At 47.6% G+C, this 26,558-nt stretch overlaps 1 protein-coding gene across 1 annotated transcript in view; it reads left to right on the top strand.

The window, feature by feature from the left end:
* Nucleotides 1-26,261, top strand: part of slc6a7 (solute carrier family 6 member 7) — an 82,031-nt gene extending 55,770 nt beyond the window's left edge. The window contains exons 8-15 of the mRNA XM_059646888.1: nucleotides 1,977-2,080; nucleotides 5,538-5,662; nucleotides 7,192-7,304; nucleotides 13,467-13,601; nucleotides 17,181-17,280; nucleotides 18,626-18,744; nucleotides 22,717-22,890; nucleotides 24,466-26,261. Coding sequence (XP_059502871.1) covers nucleotides 1,977-2,080; nucleotides 5,538-5,662; nucleotides 7,192-7,304; nucleotides 13,467-13,601; nucleotides 17,181-17,280; nucleotides 18,626-18,744; nucleotides 22,717-22,890; nucleotides 24,466-24,600 — 1,005 coding nt within the window. The 3' untranslated portion in view covers nucleotides 24,601-26,261. The remainder of the gene's footprint in view (nucleotides 1-1,976; nucleotides 2,081-5,537; nucleotides 5,663-7,191; nucleotides 7,305-13,466; nucleotides 13,602-17,180; nucleotides 17,281-18,625; nucleotides 18,745-22,716; nucleotides 22,891-24,465) is intronic.
* The last annotated feature ends 297 nt before the right edge of the window (nucleotides 26,262-26,558 follow it).

Here is a 26,558-nt window from a genome sequence, read left to right as displayed (position 1 = left end):
CCACCATGGCACTTTGAGGAAACAAGTTCAGTGTTGCTTTATTAAACTGAATGATAAAAGAACAAACAGTGAAACCAAGAAAAGCATTTTTACACAGTGAGTGTTTTAGATCTGGAGGAGGTTGCCTGTGAGTTGTGGTTGACCCAGTTACTTTTAAAATCCGAGGAAGAAATTGCTCCCAGTTTTGTGAGGAAAATGGAGATCTGAGACAAGAAATGCTCTTGCAGAGATGTGATGGGCTCAATGGCCTCATTCTGTGCCATAACCATTCTGTATTGACATGATATCTGTTTCAAACACTATGTAATCCACAACCTTCAAGGAAAGAGATTCCTCCTGTTCTAAATTATTTATTTCTATTTCATCTTGCATTAGCCTCCTCTCGTTCCAGAGACCCTCTATCATCAGAAACACTCAGTGACTGATCTTGTTATCGAGAAACTGCTTTAATCACAGAACCATACAGTGCAGAAGAGGCCCTTTGACCCATCAAGTCTGTAATGCTAATGTTGCTGTTTGTTTTATTTTAACACCACTCCAGTTATTTCGTTTTTCTTGTCTTGTCTTATCCCTCTTTGATTCATCTTGGTCTGTTCCTATGAGCTGAATTTGATCATTCCCCTCTAACCCCTTCACAGTTTTGGCACCATGCCCTTTTTACATCATGCCTGTTTCGTTCTATCTGTTTACCTTCCCCTATTTAGAGCCATAAAGATATACAGCAAGGAAACAGACACTTTGTTCCAACTAGTCCCATTTGCCAGCATTTGGCCCATATCCCTCAAAGCCCTTCCTATTCATGTACCCATTCAGATGCCTTTTAAATGCTGTAATTGTACCAGCCTCCACCACTTCCTCTGGCAGCTCATTCCATACACACACCACCCTTTGCATGAAAAAGTTACTCCTTAGGTTCCTTTTAAATCTTTCCCCTCTCACCTTAAACTTATGCCCCTCTAGTTTTGGACTCCACCACCCCAGGAAAAGACCTTAGCTATTTACTCTATTCATGCCCCTCATGATTTTATAAACCTCTATAAGGTCACCCCTCAGCCTCCGACATTCCAGGCAAAACAGTCCCAGCCTATTCAACCTCTCCCTATAGCTCAAACCTTCCAGCCCCAGCAATATCCTTGTAAATCTTTTCTGAACCCTGTCAAGTTTCACAACATCTACCTTCACCAATTGGTCTTCTGTTTTGAGGTAGTTTTTATTTGCAATAAGGTAAACTGCTGAGGGGATATTGTTTGCGACAGGGTTCATACACTATGGCTGGTCTCGCTGATCCAGGTTCCAGCGATTGGAGTGCACTGTGGTGAGTGCATGGGATCTGGGCACATCTCCTGGCCATCCAGAGATAGCCTCCTGCTGCTGGTGCCTTGACACCTGGGCCCCAGCACTGGTCTCCACTAACAAGTATCCAGCCACGGAGGTTTTAGCAATAACTCTCAGTCTCAATGAAAACCTACTTAAAGATTTAACAGTATCTTAGATAATGGGAACTGCAGATGCTGGAGATTCCAAGATAATAAAATGTGAGGCTGGATGAACACAGCAGGCCAAGCAGCATCTCAGGAGCACAAAAGCTGACGTTTCGGGCCTAGGATGAAGGGTCTAGGCCCGAAACGTCAGCTTTTGTGCTCCTGAGATGCTGCTTGGCCTGCTGTGTTCATCCAGCCTCACATTTTATTAACAGTATCTTAAGTTTGTTTAGTACATCCTCATCAGTTGTGTGACCCTTTGATCTTTTACTCATAAATTCTGTGTTCTGTGTGCCCTTTTCTCACTTAACCTGACAATCGGGCTAAGCTCCAAAAGCTTATGTTTTCAAATAAACCTGTTGGACTATACCCCGGTGCTGTGTGATTTCTGACGTTGCCCACTCCAGTCTAACACCAGTCCCTCCACCTGACGGGTGTTCCATGCCAGTGATACAGCAGAATTTTCACACTAATATGTTTCACCTTTTATCCTAGGTGTGGAATGATGCTGCATCCCAGATATTCTATTCCCTGGGGATTGGTTTCGGAGGTTTGCTTTCAATGGCATCTTACAACAAGTTTGACAACAACGTTGTCAGGTAATTAAGATATAGACTGGTACAGCACAGTTGTATCATGCATCCTCTACACTTTCCCCATTAATCACTCCCAGGACATGGACAGCACGGGGTTAGATACAGAGTAAAGATCCCTCTACACTTTCCCCATCAAACACTTCCAGAATGGGAACAGAACGAAGTTTAGGGGAGGCAATGGCCTAGTGGTATTATCACTGGGCTGTTAATCCAGAGACCCAAAACATTCTGGCGACCCAGGTTTGAATCTCACCACAGCAATTGGTGGAATTTGAATTCAATGAATATCTGGAATTAAGAGTCTAATGATGACCATTAATCCATTGCCAATTGTTGGGAAAAACCCATCTGGTTCACTAATGTCCTTTAGGGAAGGAAACTGCCATCCTTACCTGGTCTGGCCTACATGTGACTCCAGACCCACAGCAACGTGGTTGACGCTTAACTGCCCTCTGGGCAATTAGGGATGGGCAATAAATGCCACCTGGCCAGGGATGCCCATGTTAGAACATAGAACATAGAACAGTACAGCACAGAACAGGCCCTTCAACCCACAATGTTGTGCCGACCATTGATCCTCATGTGTGCACCCTCAAATTTCTGTGAACAAATAAAGATATAGAGTAAAATTTTAGGATGTAAGGGCTGGCATCACACCAGCACTGAAATTCATATGTGACATTACCCCTTTACGGGATAAGTAGAACAGTTTTTCAAGCTTAAAGGCTTGTTGGTGGTAAGCACTACTTGTATTACTACAGAATAGATGAAGCATGAAGGAGCTCACTTCCCCTTTGCTCAACGGTCTGAGATACAGATGATGCCTTCCTCTGTAGCTAACCCTGCACTGCCCCTGTCCTGGGAGTGTTTGATGAAGCTTTACTCTGTACCTAACTCTGTATTGTACCTCAGTAGAAGCTGACTGGCTCCTTTCAAGGACTATTCTGGGCTGTTGGCCTGATGCTGAGTTTGTGGGGTACTTAGTGAGAAATGATCTGATCCGGATAGCCTCGATCCAGCAGCAGGATATCAAATCTTCCCCATTTTAGCGTCCAGTGCACTCAATAAACTAAAGTTCTGATGATGAGTGACCAGACTCAAAATGATAACTTTGTTTTCTTCTCACAGATGCTGCAGACCTGCTGAGTTTCTCCAGCAATTCCTGCTTTTGTTTCAGTGGACAAATGCTTTGGCCCTATTTAAGAGGTTGCTGATGAACCCATCTTATAATGCATGGATCTGCAGGAATCCAAACACCTTCATTGTGCAGTGCGGTAGGCTTGTGGTAGACTGTAGTACAGTCCATTAGTGGGTTTCTCAGCCAGGAACTGAAAAATGTGAGCTGATTTGGTTGCTGCATTTCAAAGGTGCATTTTAGTGTGGGACTTAGTCCATCAGGGAGTGGCAGTAAGGTTGTGTATGTTTCATTTCATCGATATACAGGAAATATGCAACTTGTGAGAGGCTAGGAGTCAGACCACTGATGATGTTGGATACTGACAATGATCTTTGTCAGACATGGACCCAAACTGACTCCATGGCAACACTGTCCAATTGGGTGTACATCATGATACTAAAATTGAATTCAGCTGAAAGAGCTTTTAAATTTCTCAGGTCAATGAGAAATGAATAATTGCTCTGGCATTCAGAGATTAAACATTGCTAAAAGGACATTTGTTTCTGCAAAGTTGAGGCTTCTGCTCTTGTTCACATCAGAATGAGGATACAAGAAAAATCCCTGCAAAAGGGAGACCAATTGATACAGCAGGAGAAGAGGTGCTGGATCGTGGACCATTGTTAGCATGGCAGCTAACTGTCGATCTTATTTTTCAGACAAGGCAGGTCGACTGTAATAGTCACGGTGTTGCCATAGAAATGCAGCTGAGGTTGGTAGTCACCATGATCTGTGTTTTTTCCAATGATAAAGGTGTAAGTGAAGTACAGATTCCTTTCAAACTATAAAAGAGTGTCCTGCTTACTACGATTTGTGTCTTCAAACACGTGTAAATGTATTACATTGTGAGCCTGACTGATGAATGACCTTAAATTGGTCATTTCGCTAACACTGTCTGACAGTGCAGCGCTCCCTCAGCACTGACCCTCCGACAGTGCCCGCTCCCTCAGCACTGACACTCCGACAGTGCAGCGCTCCCTCAGCACTGACCCTCCGACAGTGCGGCGCTCCCTCAGCACTGACCCTTCGACAGTGCAGCACTCCCTCAGCCCTGACCCTCCAACAGTGTGGCACTCCCTCAGCACTGACCCTTCGACAGTGCAGCACTCCCTCAGCGCTGACCCTCTGACAGTGGAGCCCTGGCTGAGCGCTGACCCTCCAACAGTTCGACGCTCCCTCAGCACTGACCCTCTGCCAGTGTGGCGCTGACCTCAGCACTGACCCTCCGACAGTGCCTGCCCCCTCAGCACTGACCCTCCGACAGTGAGGCACTCCCTCAGCCCTGACCCTCCGACAGTGCCCGCCCCCTAGCACTGACCCTCTGACAGTGCGGCGCTCCCTCAGCACTGACCCTCCAACAGTGCCTGCCCCCTCAGCACTGACCCTCCGACAGTGAGGCACTCCCTCAGCCCTGACCCTCCGACAGTGCCCGCCCCCTAGCACTGACCCTCTGACGGTGCGGCGCTCCCTCAGCCCTGACCCTCCGACAGTGAGCCGCTCCCTCAGCACTGACCCTCCGACAGTGCGGCGGCAGTCCCTCAGCCCTGACCCTCCGACAGTGAGGCACTCCCTCAGCCCTGACCCTCCAACAGTGTAGCCCTCCCTAAGCACTGACCCTCCGACAGTGCCCGCTCCCTCAGTACCGACTGTCTGACAGTTCGGCGCTCCCTCAGTACTGACTGTTCAACAGTGGAGTGCTGCACTGTCAGTGCTGCTGTCTGTCATCTGCGGCATTGAAATAATGTTTATTCATATTCTCAAGTGCACATAAAAGACATTACAGCTCTGCTGGAAGTGACAAAAGTTCTTTCCAATGACTTGGAGATAATGAGAACTGCAGATGCTGAATGCCAGAGTCTACGGGTGTGAGGGTGGAAAAGCACAGCAGGTCACACAGCATCAGGCCAAAGGATTGACTTACCTGCTCCACAAATGCTGTCCAACCTGCTGTGTTTTCCCAGCCTCACACTTATAGTCTCAGAGTTCTTCCAGTGTTTGAGGAATAATATTTATCAACATCACAGAAGCCGGCAATTATGATGTTGTCCCAGTGTTCTGTGGAATCTTGCTGTGCTCAGTGGAAAATCATATTTCCAACGTTACAGCAATGTCTACTTTTCAAATATAGCGTTCACTGTAAAGTACTCAGTAGTAAAATGGGTTGTGGAAGATGCTGTGAAAACAAAGTTAATCCCTTCTCTGAGATTGTTGACTGTTGTGAATGTGGAGGTATAGTTGTAGCATTTAAAATCTTTAGCCATTGATAACTGATCCTTTGTCTCCCAGGGACACACTGGTCATAGTGACCGGCAACTGTATCACCAGCTTCTTTGCAGGATTCGCCATTTTTTCCATCCTGGGTCACATGGCCTGGAAGAAAGGTGTGGCAGTTGAAGATGTAGCAGATTCTGGTAAGGCCAGTAATCAACAGTGATCATGAATCTTCAGGATCCCTCTTAGTACAGCAGATCACCCTCAGGGCTTTCCTCTCAATGACTTTCCATTTAAACACAGCATAACAGAACAGTATCCAAATTCTTCTACACTGTCCCCCATCAAACCCTCCCAGGACAGGAACAGCACAGGGTTAGATCCAGAGTAAAGCTCCCTCTGCACTGTCCTCCATCAAATACTCCCAGGGCAGGGCAGGGACAGCACAGGGTTAGATACAGCGTAAAGCTCCCTTTCAAAATGACCAACAAATTGATAAGCAAAGACAATGGAGAATCAGAAAGTCAGAGTCATAAAGATGTACAGCACAGAAACAGACCCTATGGTCCAATACATCCATGCTGACCAGATATGCTATATAAATCTATATTTGCCAGCATTTGGACCATATCCCTCTAAAATCTTCCTATTCATATAATTATTGCAATTGTACCAGCCTCCACCACTTCCTCTGGTTGCTCATTCCAAACATGCACCACCTTCTTTGTGAATATGTTGCCCCTTTTGTATCTCACCCCTCCAACCTTAAACCTATGCCTCTAGCTTTGGACTCCCCCACCCTAAGGAAAAGACCTTGATATTTACAGTATCCATGCCTTTCATCATTTTTTTATAAACCTCTTTCAGGTCACCCCGCAGCCTCTGACACTCCAGGCAAAATAACCCCAGCCTATTCAATCTCTCCCTTTGGCTCAATCCTTCCAACCATGGCAACATCATTGTAAATATTTTCTGAACCCTTTCTAGTTTCATGACATCCTTCCTATAGCAGGAAAACCAGAAAACTAGTTAAAGAAGGGAGAGGGAAAACAGAGACCTGTAGGCTCATTAGACTGACATAAACCGTAGATGTGGAGGTACCGGTGTGGACAAGGTCAGAAATCACACAACACCAGGTTATAGTCCAACAGGTATATTTGAAATCACAAGCTTTCGCAGCGCTGCTCCTTCATCAGGTGTTACTGAGAGATGTAGTATCAGACACAGAATTTAGAAGTAAAAGATGATGAGGATGTATTAAACAAACCTAAGATGCTGTTAAATCTTCAATCAGTTAGAAGGTTTTGATTGATGTGTATATGTAATCCCCGAATTTCTTTCCAGTCCTTGGTCTGTGAGAACAAAGGTTTTATCAGTGCAAAGAAGAGATGTCATTTTAGGTCAGACAGACATGTTATTTAGAATCTGGTTTGGCTGCTTCTCAGTTTCATAGGGACCTCTCTGGAGTGAAATTAGTGTAACTGTACTCGATCTGACAAGCCTTGTGGGGTGAGGAGCAGCTTTCAGTGAGAAGGGTGATAAGCTGAACGTCATGCTGTCATGATCTTAGTGAACATAGAGTGGAAAATGTACTGAAATTGTGTTCTCCGGTTTGGATGATGCAGGCGGTTGAAGGAAGGATGTTGTAAAGTATAAACATCAGCCTGGACTGTTGGAGTCATGTGACCTCTCTCTATGCACAATGTAACCCACTGTCTGTTCACTCTAGGTCCGGGGTTAGCATTTGTTGCTTACCCAGAAGCCCTAGCACTGCTGCCTGGTTCATTCTTTTGGTCAATCCTGTTTTTCCTGATGCTCTTCACCCTGGGGATCGATACACTGGTAACTATGGCCCTTGGCACTGGCTAAGAAGGTTCCGCTTCCCTGCCAATGCTAATATTGGGGTACAGTCTGCCTGCCCAGTCATGGAGTTTGCAATTTGGGAAGCCATGGTAATGGTCTGAATGGCCTAGGGAGACATGGTGACTGATGGGTTGGCCTAGAGAACAGGGTGACAAGTGGGGATGTTCAGGGAGCCACGGTAACTGTGGGGATGTTCAGGGAGCCATGGTAACTGCGGGGATGTTCAGGGAGCCATGGTAACTGTGGGGATGTTCAGGGAGCCATGGTAACTGTGGGGATGTTGAGGGAACTGTGGTAACTGTGGGGATGTTCAGGGAGCCGTGGTATCTGTGGGGATGTTCAGGGAGCCATGGTAACTGTGGGGATGTTGAGGGAACCGTGGTAACTCTGGGGATGTTGAGGGAACTGTGGTATCTGTGGGGATGTTCAGGGAGCCGGGGTATCTGTGGGGATGTTCAGGCAACCATGGTATCTGTGGGGATGTTCAGGGAGCCATGGTAACTGTGGGGATGTTCAGGGAACCGTGGTAACTGTGGGGATGTTCAGGGAACCGTGGTAACTGTGGGGATGTTCAGGGAGCCGTGGTATCTGTGGGGATGTTGAGGGAACTGTGGTATCTGTGGGGATGTTCAGGGAGCCAGGGTATCTGTGGGGATGTTCAGGGAGCCATGGTAACTGTGGGGATGTTCAGGGAACCGTGGTAACTGTGGGGATGTTCAGGGAACCGTGGTAACTGTGGGGATGTTCAGGGAGCCGTGGTATCTGTGGGGATGTTGAGGGAACTGTGGTATCTGTGGGGATGTTCAGGGAGCCAGGGTATCTGTGGGGATGTTCAGGGAACCATGGTATCTGTGGGGATGTTCAGGGAGCCATGGTAACTGCGGGGATGTTCAGGGAGCCACGGTAACTGTGGGGATGTTGAGGGAACTGTGGTATCTGTGGGGATGTTCAGGGAGCCGGGGTATCTGTGGGGATGTTCAGGCAACCATGGTATCTGTGGGGATGTTCAGGGAGCCATGGTAACTGTGGGGATGTTGAGGGAACCGTGGTAACTGTGGGGATGTTCAGGGAACCGTGGTATCTGTGAGGATGTTCAGGGAGCCAGGGTATCTGTGGGGATGTTCAGGGAACCATGGTATCTGTGGGGATGTTCAGGCAACCATGGTAACTGCGGGGATGTTCAGGGAGCCACGGTAACTGTGGGGATGTTGAGGGAACTGTGGTATCTGTGGGGATGTTCAGGGAGCTGGGTTATCTGTGGGGATGTTCAGGGAACCATGGTATCTGTGGGGATGTTCAGGGAGCCGTGGTATCTGTGGGGATGTTCAGGGAGCCACGGTAACTGCGGAGATGTTCAGGGAGCCACGGTAACTGCGGAGATGTTCAGGGAGCCACGGGAACTGCGGAGATGTTCAGGGAGCCATGGTAACTGCGGAGATGTTCAGGGAGCCATGGCAACTGCGGGGATGTTCAGGGAGCCATGGTATCTGTGGGGATGTTCAGGGAGCCATGGTATCTGTGGGGATGTTCAGGGAGCCAGGGTAACTGTGGGGATGTTGAGGGAACCGTGGTAACTGTGGGGATGTTGAGGGAACTGTGGTATCTGTGGGGATGTTGAGAGAGTCGGGGTATCTGTGGGGATGTTCAGGGAACCGTGGTGACTGTGGGGATGTTGAGGGAACCGTGGTGACTGTGGGGATGTTGAGGGAACCGTGGTAACTGTGGGGATGTTCAGGGAATCATGGTAACTGTGGGGATGTTCAGGGAATCATGGTAACTGTGGAGATGTTCAGTGAGCCAGGGTAACTGTGGGGATATTCAGGGAACCATGATAACTGTGGAGATGTTCAGTGAGCCATGGTAACTGTGGGGATGTTCAGGGGACCATGGTAACTGTGGGGATGTTCAGTGAGCCATGGTAACTGTGGGGATGTTCAGGGGACCAGGGTAACTGTGGGGATGTTCAGGGGACCATGGTAACTGTGGGGAAGTTCAGGGAGCCATGGTAACTGTGGGGATGTTCAGGGGACCATGGTAACTGTGGGGATGTTCAGGGGACCATGGTAACTGTGGGGATGTTCAGGGAGCCGTAGTAACTGTGGAATGTTTAGGGAGCCGTGGTAATTAATTGGATGTCCTAGGGAGATTGAACCATCTGACCATTCATCTGTGTGTGTTTAGACAAGGTGTTGGATGGGTGGGTGTTGGTGGCGAGAGCAAGAAGTGTGTCAAACATTCCTGTCCCTTCCAGCTGGGACATTAGATAGAAATGAGGGGGAAGAATTGAATTATCTCCTCCACATCTGAGAGCACTCTGGCTTTTTAAAAATGCACTCTTCTCAATGTGGGCATAATTTTCTAGGTCAGCATTAGGCCAAGGGGTGGCACGATGGCTCTGAGGTTAGCACTGCTGCCTCACTGTGCCGGAGACCTGGGTTTGATTCCAGCCTCGGGCAACTGCCCGTGTGAGTTTGCACATTCTCCCTGTGTCTGTGTGGATTCCCTGTGGGTGCTCTGGTTTCCTCCGACAGTCCAAAGATGTGCGGTCTACGTGGATTAACCATGGGAAATACAGGGTTACAGGGATAGGGTAGGGGTGTGAGATGAGCCTGTGTGGGATGCTCTTTGGAGGCACTGTGTGAGCTTGATGAGCCAGATGGCCTGCTTCTACACTGTAATAATTGTATGATTTATAATTGTCCAGAGGGCAGTTCACAGTCACCCACATTGCTGTGGGTCAGGAGGCACATGTAGACCAGGGTAAGGATGGCAGTTTCCTTCCCTAAAGGGCATTAGTAAACCTGATGGGTTTTTACAACAGCTGACAATAGTTTAATGGTCACCATTAGACTAGGTATTTATTCAAGATTTAAATCATTACTCTTGAAGCCACAGAGAGCAATGTCCTGCCAACAGAGTGAGTGCAATTTGGGGGGTCTACAGCCACTGATGGCCATGGTTTTCCTAGGTGTGCTGGAGATACTGATGTGTGATCCAACTCTGATACAATGCACTGGTCTCAGTATGTGAAATGAGCCGATACATCTCCCTGTGAGACAGGACTGTCACAAGGACTGGTCGCCTTCATTCCCTGAGCACATTTGCCTTCACAAACTCACAGGCAGCCTCCACAGATAGGAACAGGTAGCAGGCCATTCGACCCCTCTGGTCTGTCCAACATCCAATTAGGTCAAGAGTGATCTGGTTCGTAAGTCCATCTTCCTGTCCTTGCTGCACATTCCAAAACTCCTTTATCCGACAAAAATCAATCAGTTTTGAAAGTTCCAAAACGAGGGGCATATGTTTAGGAACATTTTTCCACATGGAGTGGTTAGTGTGTGGAATGAACTTCCAGAGGAAGTGGCAGATGCAGGTACAGTTGCAAAAACATTTAGTTAAGTTAATGAATAGGAAAGTTTTGCAGGTTTGTGAGCCAAGCACAGATAAGTAGGACTATTTTAGTTTGGGATCATGGTCAGCGTGGACTGGTCAGACCGAAGGGTCTGTTTCTGTGCTCCATGATGACTCCATGACAATGCCAACAACTTTCCAGAGGAGCTCAAGGTTCCTATTCCCACTGTGAGTGAGGAAGTGCTTCCTGACATCCCCCTGAACAGTCCAAGCAGCATCTTAGAAGCACAAAAGCTGACGTTTTAGGCCTTGGCCGAAACGTCAGCTTTTGTGCTCCTAAGATGCTGCTTGGCCTGCTGTGTTCATCCAGCTTCACACTTTGTTATCTTGGATTCTCCAGCATCTGCAGTTCCCGTTATCTCTGATCCCCCTGAACAGCCTGGCTTGTTCTGAAGATGGAGGCCCTTGGCAACAGCTCCCTCATGCCTCTCTAACAACTTTATGAAACCCTATAATCATTTTTAAACCCTCAAATCAGATTACCGCTTAATCGTCCTAAATTCAAATAAATGCAAGTCTAACCTGTACAGCTAATCTGATACATATGTCACACTATTATAGTGTAATTTCAGTAAATAATGAACGTAACAGCCACTGTGGGGTGGCAAGGTAGCTCAGCGGTTAGCACTGCTGCCTTACAGTGCCAGAGATCCAGGTTCAGTTCTACCCTTAGACATCTGTCTGTGTGGAGTTTGCACATTCTCCCTGTGCCTGCATGGGTTTCCTTCCATAGATGTGCAAGCTAGCTGGTTTGGCAATGTTAAATCAGCCATAGCAATGTGCAGGCTGGGTGGGTTAGTCTTGGGAAATGTAGAGGAGGTGGGCCTGGGTGGGTTGCTTTTCTCCTGTGGGATTCTATGATTTATTGTAAGTGTTTTAGATGGGAATTCAGCTGATCTGGTAGGAGTTACATGGTGTCACATGTAATGAAAGCAAACTAATTGGAGGTTGAAGGTTATTATTTCTGTAGTTTCACAGCTTCAAACTTAATAAAAACGAGGATGGTGGGAACTGCCAATGATGGAAAATCTGAGATAACAAGGTGTAGAGCAGGATGAACACAGCAGGTCCCGCAGCATCAGAGGAGCAGGAAAGCTGACGTTTCGGGGCTGGATCCTTCTTTAGAAAATTTTCTGACCAGAAACATCAGCTTTCCTGCCCCTCTGATGCTGCTTGGCCTGCTGTATTCATCCAGCTCTACACGTGGTTATTGCTAATAAAAACGGGAAATGTTGGAGAAAATCAGCAGGTGTGCCAGCATTTACAGAGAGAAAGCAAAGTTAACATCTGAAATCTGACAGGACTCGAAACATTAACTCAGTTTCTCTCCACAGATGCTGCCAGACCCATTGCGTTTCTCCAGCATTCTCTTTCTATTAAAAATCCCAGCATCTGCAGTATTTTATTTTAATCCCGTTCAGTGAGAGGTGTGCTGCAATACTACGCTGTGGCCATCAGGTGCCAGCAACACTCCACATTGGTTTTGTGGTTTGGGGGACAGCATGGGCTGCAGAAGCTGGAAGCCTGGAGTCAATAAACATGGAGCTGGGCTCATCACGTGGTCTTCTACCAGCTCCACATTTATTGATATTATTGTTTTAATTTAAAATACTTGGACAGACCAACTATTTCTTTCTGGAATGGAAGAGGAATAAGAAAGTACTGGGCTAAAATTTTCCAGCGCAATGAGGAATGTGTAGAATGAGGGAGAGGAGTCAGTGATTGGAGGGGAGAGTGTACACAGGGCAGTGGGAGGGGGATAAAATGGGTGGGTAGGGTCAGTGATGGGGAGGAGATTGTACACGGGGCAGTGGGAAGGGGATTAAATGGGTGGGTGTGGTCAGTGATGGGGGGAGAGTGTTCATGGGGCAGTGGGAGGGGGATTAAATGGGTGGGTAGGGTCAGTGATGGGGAGGAGATTGTACACGGGGCAGTGGGAAGGGGATTAAATGGGTGGGTGTGGTCAGTGATGGGGGGAGAGTGTACACAGGGCAGTGGGAGGGGGATTAAATGGGTGGGTAGGGTCAGTGATGGGGAGGAGATTGTACACGGGGCAGTGGGAAGGGGATTAAATGGGTTGGTAGGGGCAGTGATGGGGGGAGAGTGTACACGGGGCAGTGGGAGGGGGATTAAATGGGTGGGGAAGGTCCGTGATGGGGGGAGGGTGTACATGGGGCAGTGGGAGGGGGATTAAATGGGTGGGGAAGGTGGGGTGATGGGGGGAGAGTGTACGTGGGGCAGTGGGAGAGGGATTAAATGGGTGGGTGGGGGCAGTGATGGGCGGGGGAGTGTACATGGGGCAGTGGGAGGCGGATTAAATGGGTGGGGAGGGTCAGTGATGGGGGGAGAGTGTACGTGGGGCAGTGGGAGAGGGATTAAATGGGTGGGCGGGGGAGTGTACAAGGGGCAGTGGGAGGGGAATTAAATGGGTGGGTAGGGTCAGTGATGGGGGGGAGAGTATACACAGGGCTGTGGGAGGGGGATTAAGTGGGTGGGTAGGGTCAGTGATGGGGGGAGAGTGTACCCAGGGCTGTGGGAGGGGGATTAAGTGGGTGGGTGGGCTCAGTGATGCGGGGGGAGAGTGTACGAGAGTTTGTTAATTCACGTTGAGCATGTTGAGAAGGACAGCTGTCTGTTACAGAACCTGGCATGTTTTTCATACATGAAATGGCCTTGATTCCTGACGAGCTTTCGCTCTTATTGTGGTTGTTTGTGTGGGTCTTTTTACAGTTTGGCAACATGGAAGGAATCACCACAGCGTTCCTGGATGAGTTTGCAGTATTACGGAGTGGGAAATGGAAGGTGTTGTTCCTAGCTGCTCTGTGCTTCACATTCTATCTCCTGGGCCTGCTGCTTATCACTGAGGTACAAAGCACAAAGTGATCCCATAACCTCACACTGTCAGCAGTGGAGGGTCACCTCTGTTATAGGGGCCAGTGGTTATTTTTGTTGGAGTCTCTGGCAAGGCCAGCTTCTGTTGCCTGTCTCAATTACCCAGAGGGCAGTTGAGAGTCACCCACATCACTGTGGGCCTGGCGTCACTCATAGGCCAGACCAGGTAGGTATGGTGGATTTCCGTCCCTAAAGGACATTACTGAACCAGATGGACTTGTACAACAGTCACAGTGCTCACCATCACTGAGACTAGGTTTTAATTCCACATTTAACAAAGGCTGATTTGTGATTGAATTTCACCAGCTGCCATGGTGGGAGTTCCGAAGCTACATTTCCAAAGCATTAGCCTTTCCAAATAGCTCAGTCCCATTCCCACAACATATCCATGTCTCAGTGACATTCCCCCAACACATCTATCTCCTGCTGCTGTCTGGGTCTGCCTGCAGAGCCTGTACTGAGGAAGGCCATCTGCTAGAGGGTAGGGGACAGATAGTTATCAAGTAGATGAGGAGAAGACTATACTACTGAAACGGTTTGTTGACTGTATTGTTTAAGGTATACCAGTGATGGGCATTGTGCATGTAAAGACAGGAATCATATGAAGACCATCAGAGGAGTTGGTTTTGCCAGTTAGCTGGGGGGCTGATTTGCAGCTTGGGTGCAATTCCAGCTGAAACGGCTGAGGTTACCATGAAGGACTCTTCAACCTCACCCCTCACCTGAGGCATGGTGACACTCCAGTTAAACCACCACCAGTCACCGCTGTCTAATGTGAGAAACTGTGGTTCTCTGGGACTAGGGTGGCTTTAAAAAGGCTCTTGTGGTGCAGCGGTAGTGCCCCTTCCTCTGAGCCAGGACACCAAGGCTCCAGGGCTGTGTGATAACTTAACAAGTGATTTGAAAATATTTACAAAGAGCATCAGCTGTCACTACTGTTCCTTCTGGCTAAGTCTTGATTTAATCACAAATCTGTCGTTGTGGCCAAGTGGTTAAGTGCATGGATTGGAAATTGCGTGGGATCTCCCAATATTGATTTGAATGCTGACTATATTTCTACTCATGCTGACTAGAGGGTCTTGTTGTGCAGTGGTACTTTCTCTGCCTGTTGGCCGGAAGCCCCATCAGCCCCGTCAGCCCCAGAGATGCATCGTAACATGTCAGAACAGAGCCGTAGAGCCATAGAGCTGTACAGCACAGAAACAGACCCTTTGGTCCAACTCGTCCATGTCAACCACATGTTGATTGATTGATGATGTCATAAATTAATCTAGCCCCACTTGCCAGCATTTGGCCCATTTTCCTCTAAACCCTTCCTATTCATATACTTATCTGGATGCCTTTTAAATGTTGTAATTGTACCAGCCTCCAGCACTTCCCCTGGCAGCTCATTCTATACAAGCACCACCTACTGTGTGAAAAAGTTGCCCCCTAAGTACCTTTCAAATGTTTCCCTTCTCACTTTAAACCTATGTCCTCTAGTTTTGGTCGCTCCCACCTCAGGGAAAAGATCTTGTGTATTTAACCTATCCATGCCCATCATAATTTTATAACCTCTATTAAGGTCATCCCTCAGCCTCTGACGCTCCAGGGAAAATAGCCCCAGCCTTTTCAGCCTCTCCGTGTAGCACAAACCCTCCAAATCCTAGCAACATCCTTGTAAATCTTTTCTCAACCCTTCCAAGTTTCACAACATCCTTCCAGTAGCTGGGAAACCAGAATTGCATACAATATTCCAACAGTTGTCCAACAACATGACCTTCAACTCCTGTACTCAATGCACTGACCAATAAAGGCAAACAGACTAAACATCTCCTTCACTATCCTGTCTACCTGCAACTCCACTTCCAAAGAACTATGAACCTGCACTCCAAGGTCCATTTGTTCAGCAACACTCCCCAGGACCTTACCATTAAGTGTATAAGTCCTGCCCTGATTTGCCTTTCCTAAATGCAGCACCTTACATTTGTCTAAATTAAACTCCATCTGCCACTCCTCCGCCCCTTGGCCCATCTGATCAAGGTCCCACTGTACTCTGAGGTAACCTTCTTTGCTCTCCACTACACCGCCAACTTTGGTGTCATCTGCAAACTTACTAACCATACCTCCTATGTTCACATTCAAATCATTTATGTAAATGAGGAAACGCAGTGGACCCAGCACCGATCCTTGTGGCACACCACTGGTCACGGTCCTCCAGTCTGAAAAACAATCCCTCTGTCTTCTGCATTTGAGCCATTCTGCATCCAAATAGCTAATTCCTCCCATATTCCATGTGACATAACCTTGCTGACCAGTCTACCATGGAGAACCTTGCCAAAAGCCTTGCTGAAGTCAAAATAGACCACATCCACCGCTCTCCACTCATCCATCCTCTTTGTTACTTCTTCACAAAGCTCAGTTAAGTTAATGAGACACAACTTCCCAAGCACAAAGCCATGTTGACTACCCTATCATTCCTTGCCTTTCCAAATACGTGTAAATCCTGTCCCTCAGGATTCCCTCCAACAACTTGCCCACAACTGAGGTCAGGCTGTCTGGTCTATAGTTCCCTGGCTTTTCCTGACTACTTTTCTTAAATAGTGACACCACATTAGACAAACCTCCAGTCTTCCAGCATCTCACCTGTGGCTATCAGTGATACAAATATCTCAGTGAGAGGCCCAGCAATCTTCCCTCACTTCCCACAGAATTCTAGAGAACAACTGATCAGGTCCTGGGGTCTCACTTTTATTTGTTTTAAGACATCCAGCACACTTTCCTGTAATATCTATTGAGGAATTATTTTGAAAGCTAGTCAGCTGGGACATAAGGATAATAATTAGGAGGTAAAGGCTTTGTGTCCAAAGAACAAGGAAAAGAGTTGTATCAGAGATAATGGGAACTGCAGATGCTGGAGAATTCCAAGATAATAAAATGTGAGGCTGGATGAACACAGCAGGCCAAGCAGCATCCTCTCTGATGAAGGGTCTAGGCCCGAAACATCAGCTTTTGTGCTCCTGAGATGCTGCTTGGCCTGCTGTGTTCATCCAGCCTCACCTTTTATTATCAAGGAAAAGAGTTGTGTCTTGTTCTGAACTTTCCCATCTGTGTTGGAATAGTTTGTCGATTAAGAATTCAGGGGTTAAACGTCGCATTGTGATCATTCAGAATATGGACAGGGGTCAATATGAAAATAAAAGTAATCATTAAGATAGAGGGGAGTCACCTTAAACTGTGACAGGTAAATATGGGTTTATGCCCAACAATCCTACCTTTGGATAAAAAAGCATCAGTTCCAACAATGATCTAACGATCTTCACATTCAAACACCAGTGTGTCATGTGGAGGATATAGTCAGGCATTCAAGAGGGCATTGGACAATTATTTGAACAGAAATACTGTGCAGTTAAAAGGGGGAGAAACACGAGATTGTAACAAGGTAATGATGCTCATTCAAAGAGCCAGTCGAGCACAATGGGCTGAATAGCCTCCTGCTGCAGTAACAATTGTGTGATTCTGTATTTGTCCACACCTGGTCGATCAGCTCTAACTATTGCTCTTTTCATACAGGGTGGCATCTACTGGTTCACTCTCATCGATGCGTTCAGCACCAGCTTCGGGCTCATCATCATCACTCTCTTCATGTGCCTGGGGATCGCTTTCTTCTATGGTAAACCCTGCTCCCGGAACCAGTAGAAAGGGGGAGCATCCATTCCTGACCAGCATGATTGAAGAGCTTTAGGGAACATTGAGCACCAAGCCAACTCTTTAAACCAACCCTTAATGTTCACAATTCAGTGTAGCCATCAGTTGAAGGATGAGAAGAGAACAGAGAAACTTATTGTGACCTTGGATGCACTGCTTGTGGAGGAAGGAGGCTAAATAGGAACCTTCAAATTGATAAATGCAGGATAAATATCTGGGAGAGACATGTTTTCAGGGAAGTACAAAAGGAGTGAAATTAAACTGAAAATATCAGCCAAAGAGCAGGTATAGGAATGGTGGGCAGAATGACCATCTTCTGTGCTGTATAATTCCTTTTGGAGTTATCATTCTGCCCCAGCCCTTCAGGAAACAACGCTGGCAAGTTGCATTTGTACAGAAACTTTAATATCAGCGAAATACCTGAAGGAGCACTCAGAGTAAAGATGAACGCTGGCGAGCACGTGAAGCGGTATTAGGTCATGGGTTTGGGCATAGTCACATTTTAAGGAGTGCCTTGAAGGAGAGGTTGGGGTAGAATGCCAGAGAGATGTGGGGGTGGAATTCCAAAGCCAGGGCCCCAGGTAAGAGAAGGAACAGTCACCGAGGGTAGAGAGATTTACACCAGATGCTGACGAGGATTTGGGGGACAGAGGAGTTTTTCGAGCTGTGAAGAAGGTGAGGCACTGGGAGGAGCGAAGGATCTACATAGGAGAATGAGAATTTGAGAGGTAGCTGGACAAAGACCCAGTGGTGGGTCAGTGAACAGAGCGTGACTGGTGGTGGAAGTTGGGCTTGTTTGGATGGTGAGGACCTCATTTACAGAGGCTAGAGGATGGCGGTGTATGGAGTATATAATGACTGGCCCTGACAATTGAAGGGTTGTTCTTGGCATTTTGGCTCATCAAACACTCAGCACCAAGGCAGAGCGTAGTGAGGTCCAGTTCCCCTCCAGCAACATGTCCACAGGATCTATGGCCAGCTGCCTGAACTGATGGAGTGTGGCAGCGAGGCAGTGCTGCTTTCTGGCTGAGGTGTGAAACTGAGGCCTCATCTGCCCCCTCAGGTGGATATGAAAGATATCACAGTGGGGCCAGTATTAGCCCCTCAAATTAAAACCATTAATTCATCTAGTCATTTGTCAACACTGCAGTTTGTGGGACCTGGCTGTGTACAAATTGGCTGTCATGTTCACTACAACACCACAATGAGAAAGTAAAATTACTTTGGGAAGTGCTGGGCTGATGAAAACTGTTACAGAGATGTCAGGTTTTTGTTTTCTGTCACCTGACAGTGCTGTCTCTCCCCCACAGGTGTTAACCAGTTCTGTAATGACATTATTGACATGATCCGTCTTTGCCCGCCCTGGTGCAGTAAGCTGTTACTCTATTTCAAGGCTTGCTGGACCCTGTTTACACCCCTGCTGCTCCTGGTAAGTCTGTAAATGTGCTCACCTGTTAAAAAGAATCATTCCCTTTCTCCCCCTCCTGCATGCCTCAGTTTCCAAAAACCTTGATGAGATGCAGTTCTAACTACACTAGACCATGGTCTTGCCTTCAGGAATTGGCCATTCACAGTCTACAAACCTGACCAGCCCCATGTTGAAGCACATTTGCTGTCACAAACTAGCAATGTGAAGGGACCCAATATGGTTCTTACTCTCCAGTGACGCCATAGTCTGAGGTGCAGTGGTGTAATACCACAGGGACCAGCTTGCAAACCAGAGGTCAGTGAGCTGCATGTCCACAGATCTTTGAAGGCAGCAGCTCAGGTAGATAAGGTAGATAAGAAAGCATATGGATACTTTCCTTTATCAGTCAAGGCATTGAATACACAAGCATGGGGGTGTGATGGAGTTGTATGAGACATTAGTTAGGCCACAGCTAGAGTAGAACATAGAACAATACAACGCAGGACAGGCCCTTCGGCCTTTGATATTGCGCCGACCTGTGAACTAATCTAACCCCTTCCCCCGACACTATCCCATCATTATCCATCTGCTTATCCAAGGACTGTTTAAATGCCCCTAATGTGGCTGAATTAACTACATTGGCAGGCAGGGCGTTCCACATCCTTACCACTCTCTGAGTAGAGAACCTGCCTCTGACATCTGACTTAAATCTATCACCCCTCAATTTGTGGCTATGCCCCCTTGTACAAGCTGACGTCATCATCCTCGGAAAAAGACTCTCACTGTCCACCTTTTCTAATCCTCAGATCATCTTGTATGTCTCTATTAAATCCCCTCTTAGCCTTCTTCTCTCCAATGAGAAAAGACCCAAGTCCCTCAGCCTTTCCTCATAAGACCTTCACTCCAGACCGGGCAACATCCTGGTAAATGTCCTCTGTACCTTTTCCAATGCTTCCACATCCTTCCTGTAATGGAGCGACCAGAGCTGTACGCAATATTCCAGGTGAGGCCGCACTAGCGTTTTGTACGGTTGCAGCATCACATCACGCTCTGGAACTCAATCCCTCTACCAGTAAAACCTAACACACCGTAAGCCTTCTTAACAGCACTATCAGCCTGGGTGGTAACTTTCAGGGATCTATGTACATGTACATCCACACTACCAAGAATCTTTCCATTGACCCAGTATTCTTCCTTCCTGTTATTCTTCCCAAAGTGAATCACCTCACATTTATCTGCATTAAACTCCATTTGCCACCTTTTGGCCCAATTCTGCAGTTTACCCAAGTGTCCCTGCAACCTGCAACATCCTTCCACACTGTCCACCACTCCACCGACTTGAGTGTCATCTGCAAACTTACTAACCCATTCACCTATGCCTGCGTCCAAGTCATTTGTAAAACTGACAAACAGCAGTGGACCCAAAACAGATCCTTGAGGCACACCACTAGTGACCGGACTCCAGGCTGAATATTTTCCATCAACCACTACTCGGCTTCTTTCAGAAAGCCAGTTTCTAATCCAAACTGCTAAATCTCCCTCAATTCCATGCCTCCGCATTTTCTCCAATAACCTACCATGTGGAACCTTATCAAAGGCTTTGCTGAAGTCCATGTACACCACGTCAACTGCCCTTCTCTCATCCACATGCTTGGTCACCTTCTCAAAAAACTCAATGAGGTTTGTGAGACACGACCTGCCCTTGACGAATCCATGTTGACTGTCTCCAATCAAATTGTTGCTTGCTAGATGATAATAAATCCTATCTCTTATGATCCTTTCCAAAACTTTTCCTACAACAGACGTAAGGCTCACTGGTCTATAATTACCTGGGCCATCTCTACTGCCCTTCTTGAACAAGGGCAGAACATTTGCAATCCTCCAGTCCTCTGGTACTAAACCTGTAGACAATAATGACTCAAAGATCATGGCCAAATGCTCCACCATCTCCTCCCTAGCTTCCCAGAGAATCCTCGGAAAAATCCCATCCCACCCAGGGGATTTATTTTCCTTCACACCTTCTAGAATTGATAACACCTCCTCCTTACTAACCTCAATCCTTTCAAGTCTAATAGCCCATATCTGTCTTCTCCGCTATAATATTCTCCTTTTCCTGAGTGAAAACAGATGAGAAATATTTGTTTAGCACCTCTCCGATCTCCACCGGGTCCACACACAACTTCCCACTTCTGTCTTTTACTGGCCCTATTCTTACCCTAGTCACCCTTTTATTCCTCACATATCTAATGAAAGCTTTAGGGTTCTCCTTTATTCTACCTGCTAATGACTATTCATGTCCCCTCCTTGCTCTTCTTAACTTTCTCTTTAAATCCTTCCTAGCTAATCTGTAACTCTCCATCACTTCATCTGAACCATCTTGTCTCAACATCACATAAGCCTCCCTCTTCCGCCTACCAAGAGATACAATTTCTTTAGTAAACCACGGTTCCCAGTACTGGGCACTGGATGATAGGAAGGATGTGATTGCACTGGAGGAGTTGGGAAGGAGACTGTCCTTCACCAGGATGTTGCCTGGGCTGCAGAACTTCAGTTATGAAGAGAGAGTGGACAGACTGGGGTAGTTTGCCTTGGAGCAGAGGAGATTGAGAGGGGACATGATTGTGATGGATAAAATTATGAGGGGCATAGAGTGGGTAGACAGGAAGAAACATTTCCCTTAATGGAGTGATCAGTGACCGGGGGGCATAGATTGAAGGTCAAAGGCAGAGGGTTTAGATGGGATGTAAGGAATAATCTTTTCACCCAGACGGTGGTGGGAATCTGGAACTCACTGCCTGTAAGGGTAGGAGGGACAGAAACGCTCAGAATACTGAATATGTGTTTAGATATGCACTTGTGATACCAAGGTAGAGAAGATCAAATACTGGAAAATGGAATTAGAAGTGTTAGTGGTTGTTCTTAACCAGCACAGACTTTATGGGCTGAAGGGCCTTTTTCTGCACTGCAGACCGCTATGACTCTACCAATAGGGAAAAATGTTTTCCCTTAGTAGAGGGGTTTAATAACACCGAGGCACAGCTTTAAGGTAAGGAGCAGCATGGAGGTTTCCAGGGAATTTGTGGGGAAAAGAAATTCACGCAGAAGTGGGGGTAGGTATTTGGAGCTTACTACCTGAAAGGTTGGTCGAGCTAAGGACCATCAACATATTTAATAACTGTTTTGGTAAACAATTGTAACATCAAAGCAAAGAAGTCCACAATCTAGTGCTGGACAATGGGATTAAAATGGTGGATGTTTGGAGATGAATGTGGACACAATGGACTGAAGAGCCTTTTTCTACGCTATAAAACATCTATGACCCATTAGTTCAAAACCTTCCATGAAAGTCAATTCAACACTGTAGGAAGAACCACCTCGAGGAACCCAAACCAATTCACTGAAGCCCATGGTTGATCTGACCACTCGACAGTCTGAAAATCCCAATCTGTGTCTTCTCCAGACTCCCAAAATAAACTGCTGAGCCGTCAGGGACAGACAGCCACCGTGCTGCCATTCTCATTCCGAGAACAGCTTTCCAATAAACTCATTTCTCCACTTCCTGCTGTCTCTTGTTAACCCAACAGCACTGACAGCTGATCAAACATTGCGTAGCAAGTACCTCTGTCCACCTTCAGTTTGAAATATTGCTGCTGATGCTCAAAACACCCAACCTGGAAGTTCCTACTCAATCTGTCACTTCAAGTCAGGTGTGATGAACCTGCCTTTTGTTTGATGGTTTAAAAAAAATCCTCCTCTGCCTTTTTGATTGTTTTGGTAATTGTCTTAACTGTTGTGTTCATTCTGGTTTGCAACTGCCAAAGGAAACTGTTGTTCCTCATTTATTGATGTGTGTGCATGGAGTGCTCAATGTTGAAATGCGTATCAGCCATGATTAAATGGCAGAGTGGACTCGATGGGCCGAATGGCCTTACTTCCACTCCTGTGTCTTATGGTCTTATGGTCTTATCTGTTATATTCCCTTCTCTTTTACAGTTCATCCTGATGTATGTATTTATTGAGATGTACAATACACCCCTGCATTATGGCTCCTATGAGTTCCCACTGTGGGGGAAAGCACTGGGTGTGTGTCTGGGGGTGCTGTGCTGTATACAGATCCCATTCTGGGCTGTGGCTGCTGTACTGAAGGAGTCTGGAACATGGCGAGATGTAAGAACCTATTCACTTTGTTGCATGTGTCTTTATTGAGTTAAACTGGAGGAAACTATTGATCCTCACAACACCAGGGATGCGGGTTCGATTCCAGTCTCAGACAACTGTCTGTTTGGAGTTTGCGCATTGTGGGTTTCCTCCCACAGCACAAAGATGTGCAGGTTAGGTGGATTGGCCGTGTTAAATTGCCCATAGTGTCCAGGGATATGCATGCTAAGTGGATTAGCCATGGGAAATACAGGGTTACAAGGATTGAATTAATTGTGGGGGGGAGTATCTGTGTGGGATGCTTTTCGGAGGGTTGGTGTGAATTTGATGGGCTGAATGGCCTTTTATTTCTCTATTCATTTGAGGGATGTGGATATCGCTGGCTGGCCAGCATTTCTCGCCCATCCCTAGTTGCCCCTTGAGAAGGTGGTGGTGAGCTGTCTTTTTGAACCGCTGCAGTCCTCCTGCTGTAGGTTGACCCACAATATTATTAGGGAGAGAATTCCAGTGACAGTAAAGGAACGGCGATATATTTCCAAGTCAGGATGGTGAGTGACTTGGAGGGAGGTGGTGTTCCCATTTATCTCCTGCCCTTGTCTTTCAAGATGGAAGCAAATGTGGTTTGGAAGGTGCTGCCTGAGGATCTTTGGTGAATTTCTGCAGTGCATCTTGTAGATAGTACACACTGCTGCTACTGAGCGTCGGTGGTGGAGGGAGTGGATGCTTGTGGATTTGGTGCCAATCAAGCGACTGCTTTGCCCTGGATGGTGTCAAACGTCTTGAGTGTTGTTGCCTGCTTCCACACTATAGGGGTTCTAAACAGCCTGGGCTCCTATCAAAATGGAAGGACACCCAGGCTATTTGTTTAATCATTTTCAAACACCTCATCTGCTCATACCCAGTCACTATTGTCAGATGCAATGACCTTCCATCTACTTAAAACTGCCAACTGGCCTCTCCTGACAATGATGAGATGAAAAATCAAATAATCTGTTTCTTGAAAAGAGGTGTTCAGGTCACTGGGAAGTTTGTTATGCTTGTTCCCATGGGATTTTAATATCCATCTGACAGCACCTTGGTTTAATGTGACAACCAAAAGGCTAGATCTCGGCACAGACTCTGAGAGTTCAGGACCAAAGAGGGCTCACTAAACCCAAAATGTTATCTCTCCTTTTTTCCCTCTCTGCCCAGATGCTGCCTGACCTGCTGGGTTTCTCCAGCAATTTCTGTTCTTGCTTCAGTCAAAATTTAATCTGTTTGTGTCAGTGTCCTGCCCTGCCATTTCAGCAGAAGCTCAAACTCATTTACAACACTTGCAAGATACAAAGCGGGAGCAGGAGTAGGTCATTCAACCGTCAACACTCTCCTACCAGTCAGTACAATCAGAGCTGATGGTTTGCCTCAACCCCACTTTTCTGCTTGCTTCCCCCGTCTCTTGATTCCTCCGAGAGCTCCAACGCCTGTCTCTCCTCTGGCCTTGTGTAAACAGCTGAGAAAGAGAGAGACGTTGGCATAGTGCTGGTGATGATACTCGCTGTTGTACGGGAGCGAGCTGACAGTATTATCTTTCCTGTTCATCTCCAGCGGTTTAGGAAAGCCATCCGACCCCTGAACTCCTGGAAGGTGACAGGGGGTGAGCGGACATTCACACCACAGACAGTCGACGTGCCTTTCTCAGTGACACTGACTGAGCACGACTTCAACGAGGTGCAAGCCTGAATCCGCAGGTTGGGCCAGGGACGGCGATGGTACTGGAAACAGAGGAGGGCGAGGACGGGACTGGGAGGCTTCTGCTGCCCCTCGAAGATAAGAGGAGATGGATTCTATGCCTCTCCTGGTTATATGTTTGAACAGAGGGCGCTGGAAAATAGAAGGTCCTATGGTGCTCAACAAACAGAGTTTACCAGGCTGAAGGATCTAGGCCCGAAACGTCAGCTTTTGTGCTCCTGAGATGCTGATTGGCCTGCTGTGTTCATCCAGCTTCACACTTTGTTATCTGAGAGTCAATACTAACTCCCCACAACCCAACATGCTGACTTCTGGACCACAAATCCTTGCTTCCAGGGAATGCTCGTCTTCCCCAACATACCAGTCTCTTCACCGACACGTTCTATCCCATACGAGAACCCGATGGGATCATGTGTGAAGTCACCGCCTCCCCGTACCACCTTGCCGTCACCATGACGCCAGTTCACTGGGTGAGCTGCACCGTGCACTATGCAGCGCTATGTTGGACTTGTACTGAGAGGCTTTCCAATAATCATGTGACAGAGACAGTCAGATTGCTCTGGTTTCTATCTGCTCCTGAGGGTGTGCGAACCATATTACACATCCCAGCCCTCTCCCTAAGGCGCAGGCCAGTGTAATGTTGGCAACTCAGCAACAAAACCGCACAAAGGATAATGAAGCAAAATAAATGGCCAGATAATCTGTTTGTGTATTGATGTTGGTTGATTCAGGAATGGGCACCAGATATCAGTGAGAATCTCCAATTGTACTTTTGATCCTGCCCAGCAGCCTTTTTGCATCCACCTGAGAGAGCATACAGACCATGTTACCCAAAAAGATGGCACCTCCAGCATTTTGTCAGCCCTAAGCCTCCGACAGTGCAGCGCTCCCTCAGCACTGACCCTCCGACGGTGCGGCCTCCCTCAGCACTGACCCTCCGACGGTGCGGCCTCCCTCAGCACCGACCCTCCGACAGTGCAGCGCTCCCTCAGCACTGACCCTCCGACGGTGCGGCGCTCCCTCAGCACCGACCCTCCGACAGTGCAGCGCTCCCTCAGCACTGACCCTCCGACGGTGCGGCGCTCCCTCAGCACCGACCCTCCGACAGTGCAGCGCTCCCTCAGCACTGACCCTCCGACGGTGCGGCACTCCCTCAGCACCGACCCTCCAACAGTGCAGCGCTCCCTCAGCACTGACCCTCCGACGGTGCGGCCTCCCTCAGCACCGACCCTCCAACAGTGCAGCGTTCCCTCAGCACCGACCCTCCGACAGTGCGATGCTCCCTCAGCACCGACCCTCCGACAGTGCGGCGCTCCCTCAGCACCGACCCTCTGATAGTGCGGCGCTCCCTCAGCACCGACCCTCCGACAGTGCGACGCTCCCTCAGCACCGACCCTCTGACAGTGCGGCGCTCCCTCAGCACTGACCCTCTGATAGTGCGGCGCTCCCTCAGCACTGACCCTCCGACAGTGCCCACTCCCTCAGCACTGACCCTCCGACAGTGCCCACTCCCTCAGCACTGACCCTCCGACAGTGCCCACTCCCTCAGCACTTACCCTCCGACAGTGAGGACTCCCTCAAGACTGCTTCTCACGCTACCTCCACCTTCATACCAAAGCAAAGTCAACAGTTTCTTTGTTACTCCTTTTAATATTTCCTGTAAGTGAAAGTGCCTTGATGCCAATATTTAACAGTTGATCAGTAAAAGTGCTGAAGGAATACACAGCTGTACTTTCTCTGCGTTGTTTACCCCTGTCCTGGCAATCTGTTATTAATCTCTTTGTACTCCTAGCCAATGCCAAAGGATTCCCGAGTTTAAAATGGTGAGACAACCTCCAGCATGAAAGTGGTGTTTTCCTGTTCAGCTCTTGTTGAGATTGCATGTGGAAGAAACATTCAAAAGGTTACAGCATAGCTGGAGGTCATTTGACCCATTGTTCCTAGCCCTG

Source organism: Stegostoma tigrinum, chromosome 6, assembly GCF_030684315.1.
Source record: "Stegostoma tigrinum isolate sSteTig4 chromosome 6, sSteTig4.hap1, whole genome shotgun sequence".
Taxonomy (NCBI): domain Eukaryota; kingdom Metazoa; phylum Chordata; class Chondrichthyes; order Orectolobiformes; family Stegostomatidae; genus Stegostoma; species Stegostoma tigrinum.
Note: the sequence above shows the minus strand (reverse complement) of the source record. Positions and strands in the feature narration are given on the sequence as shown.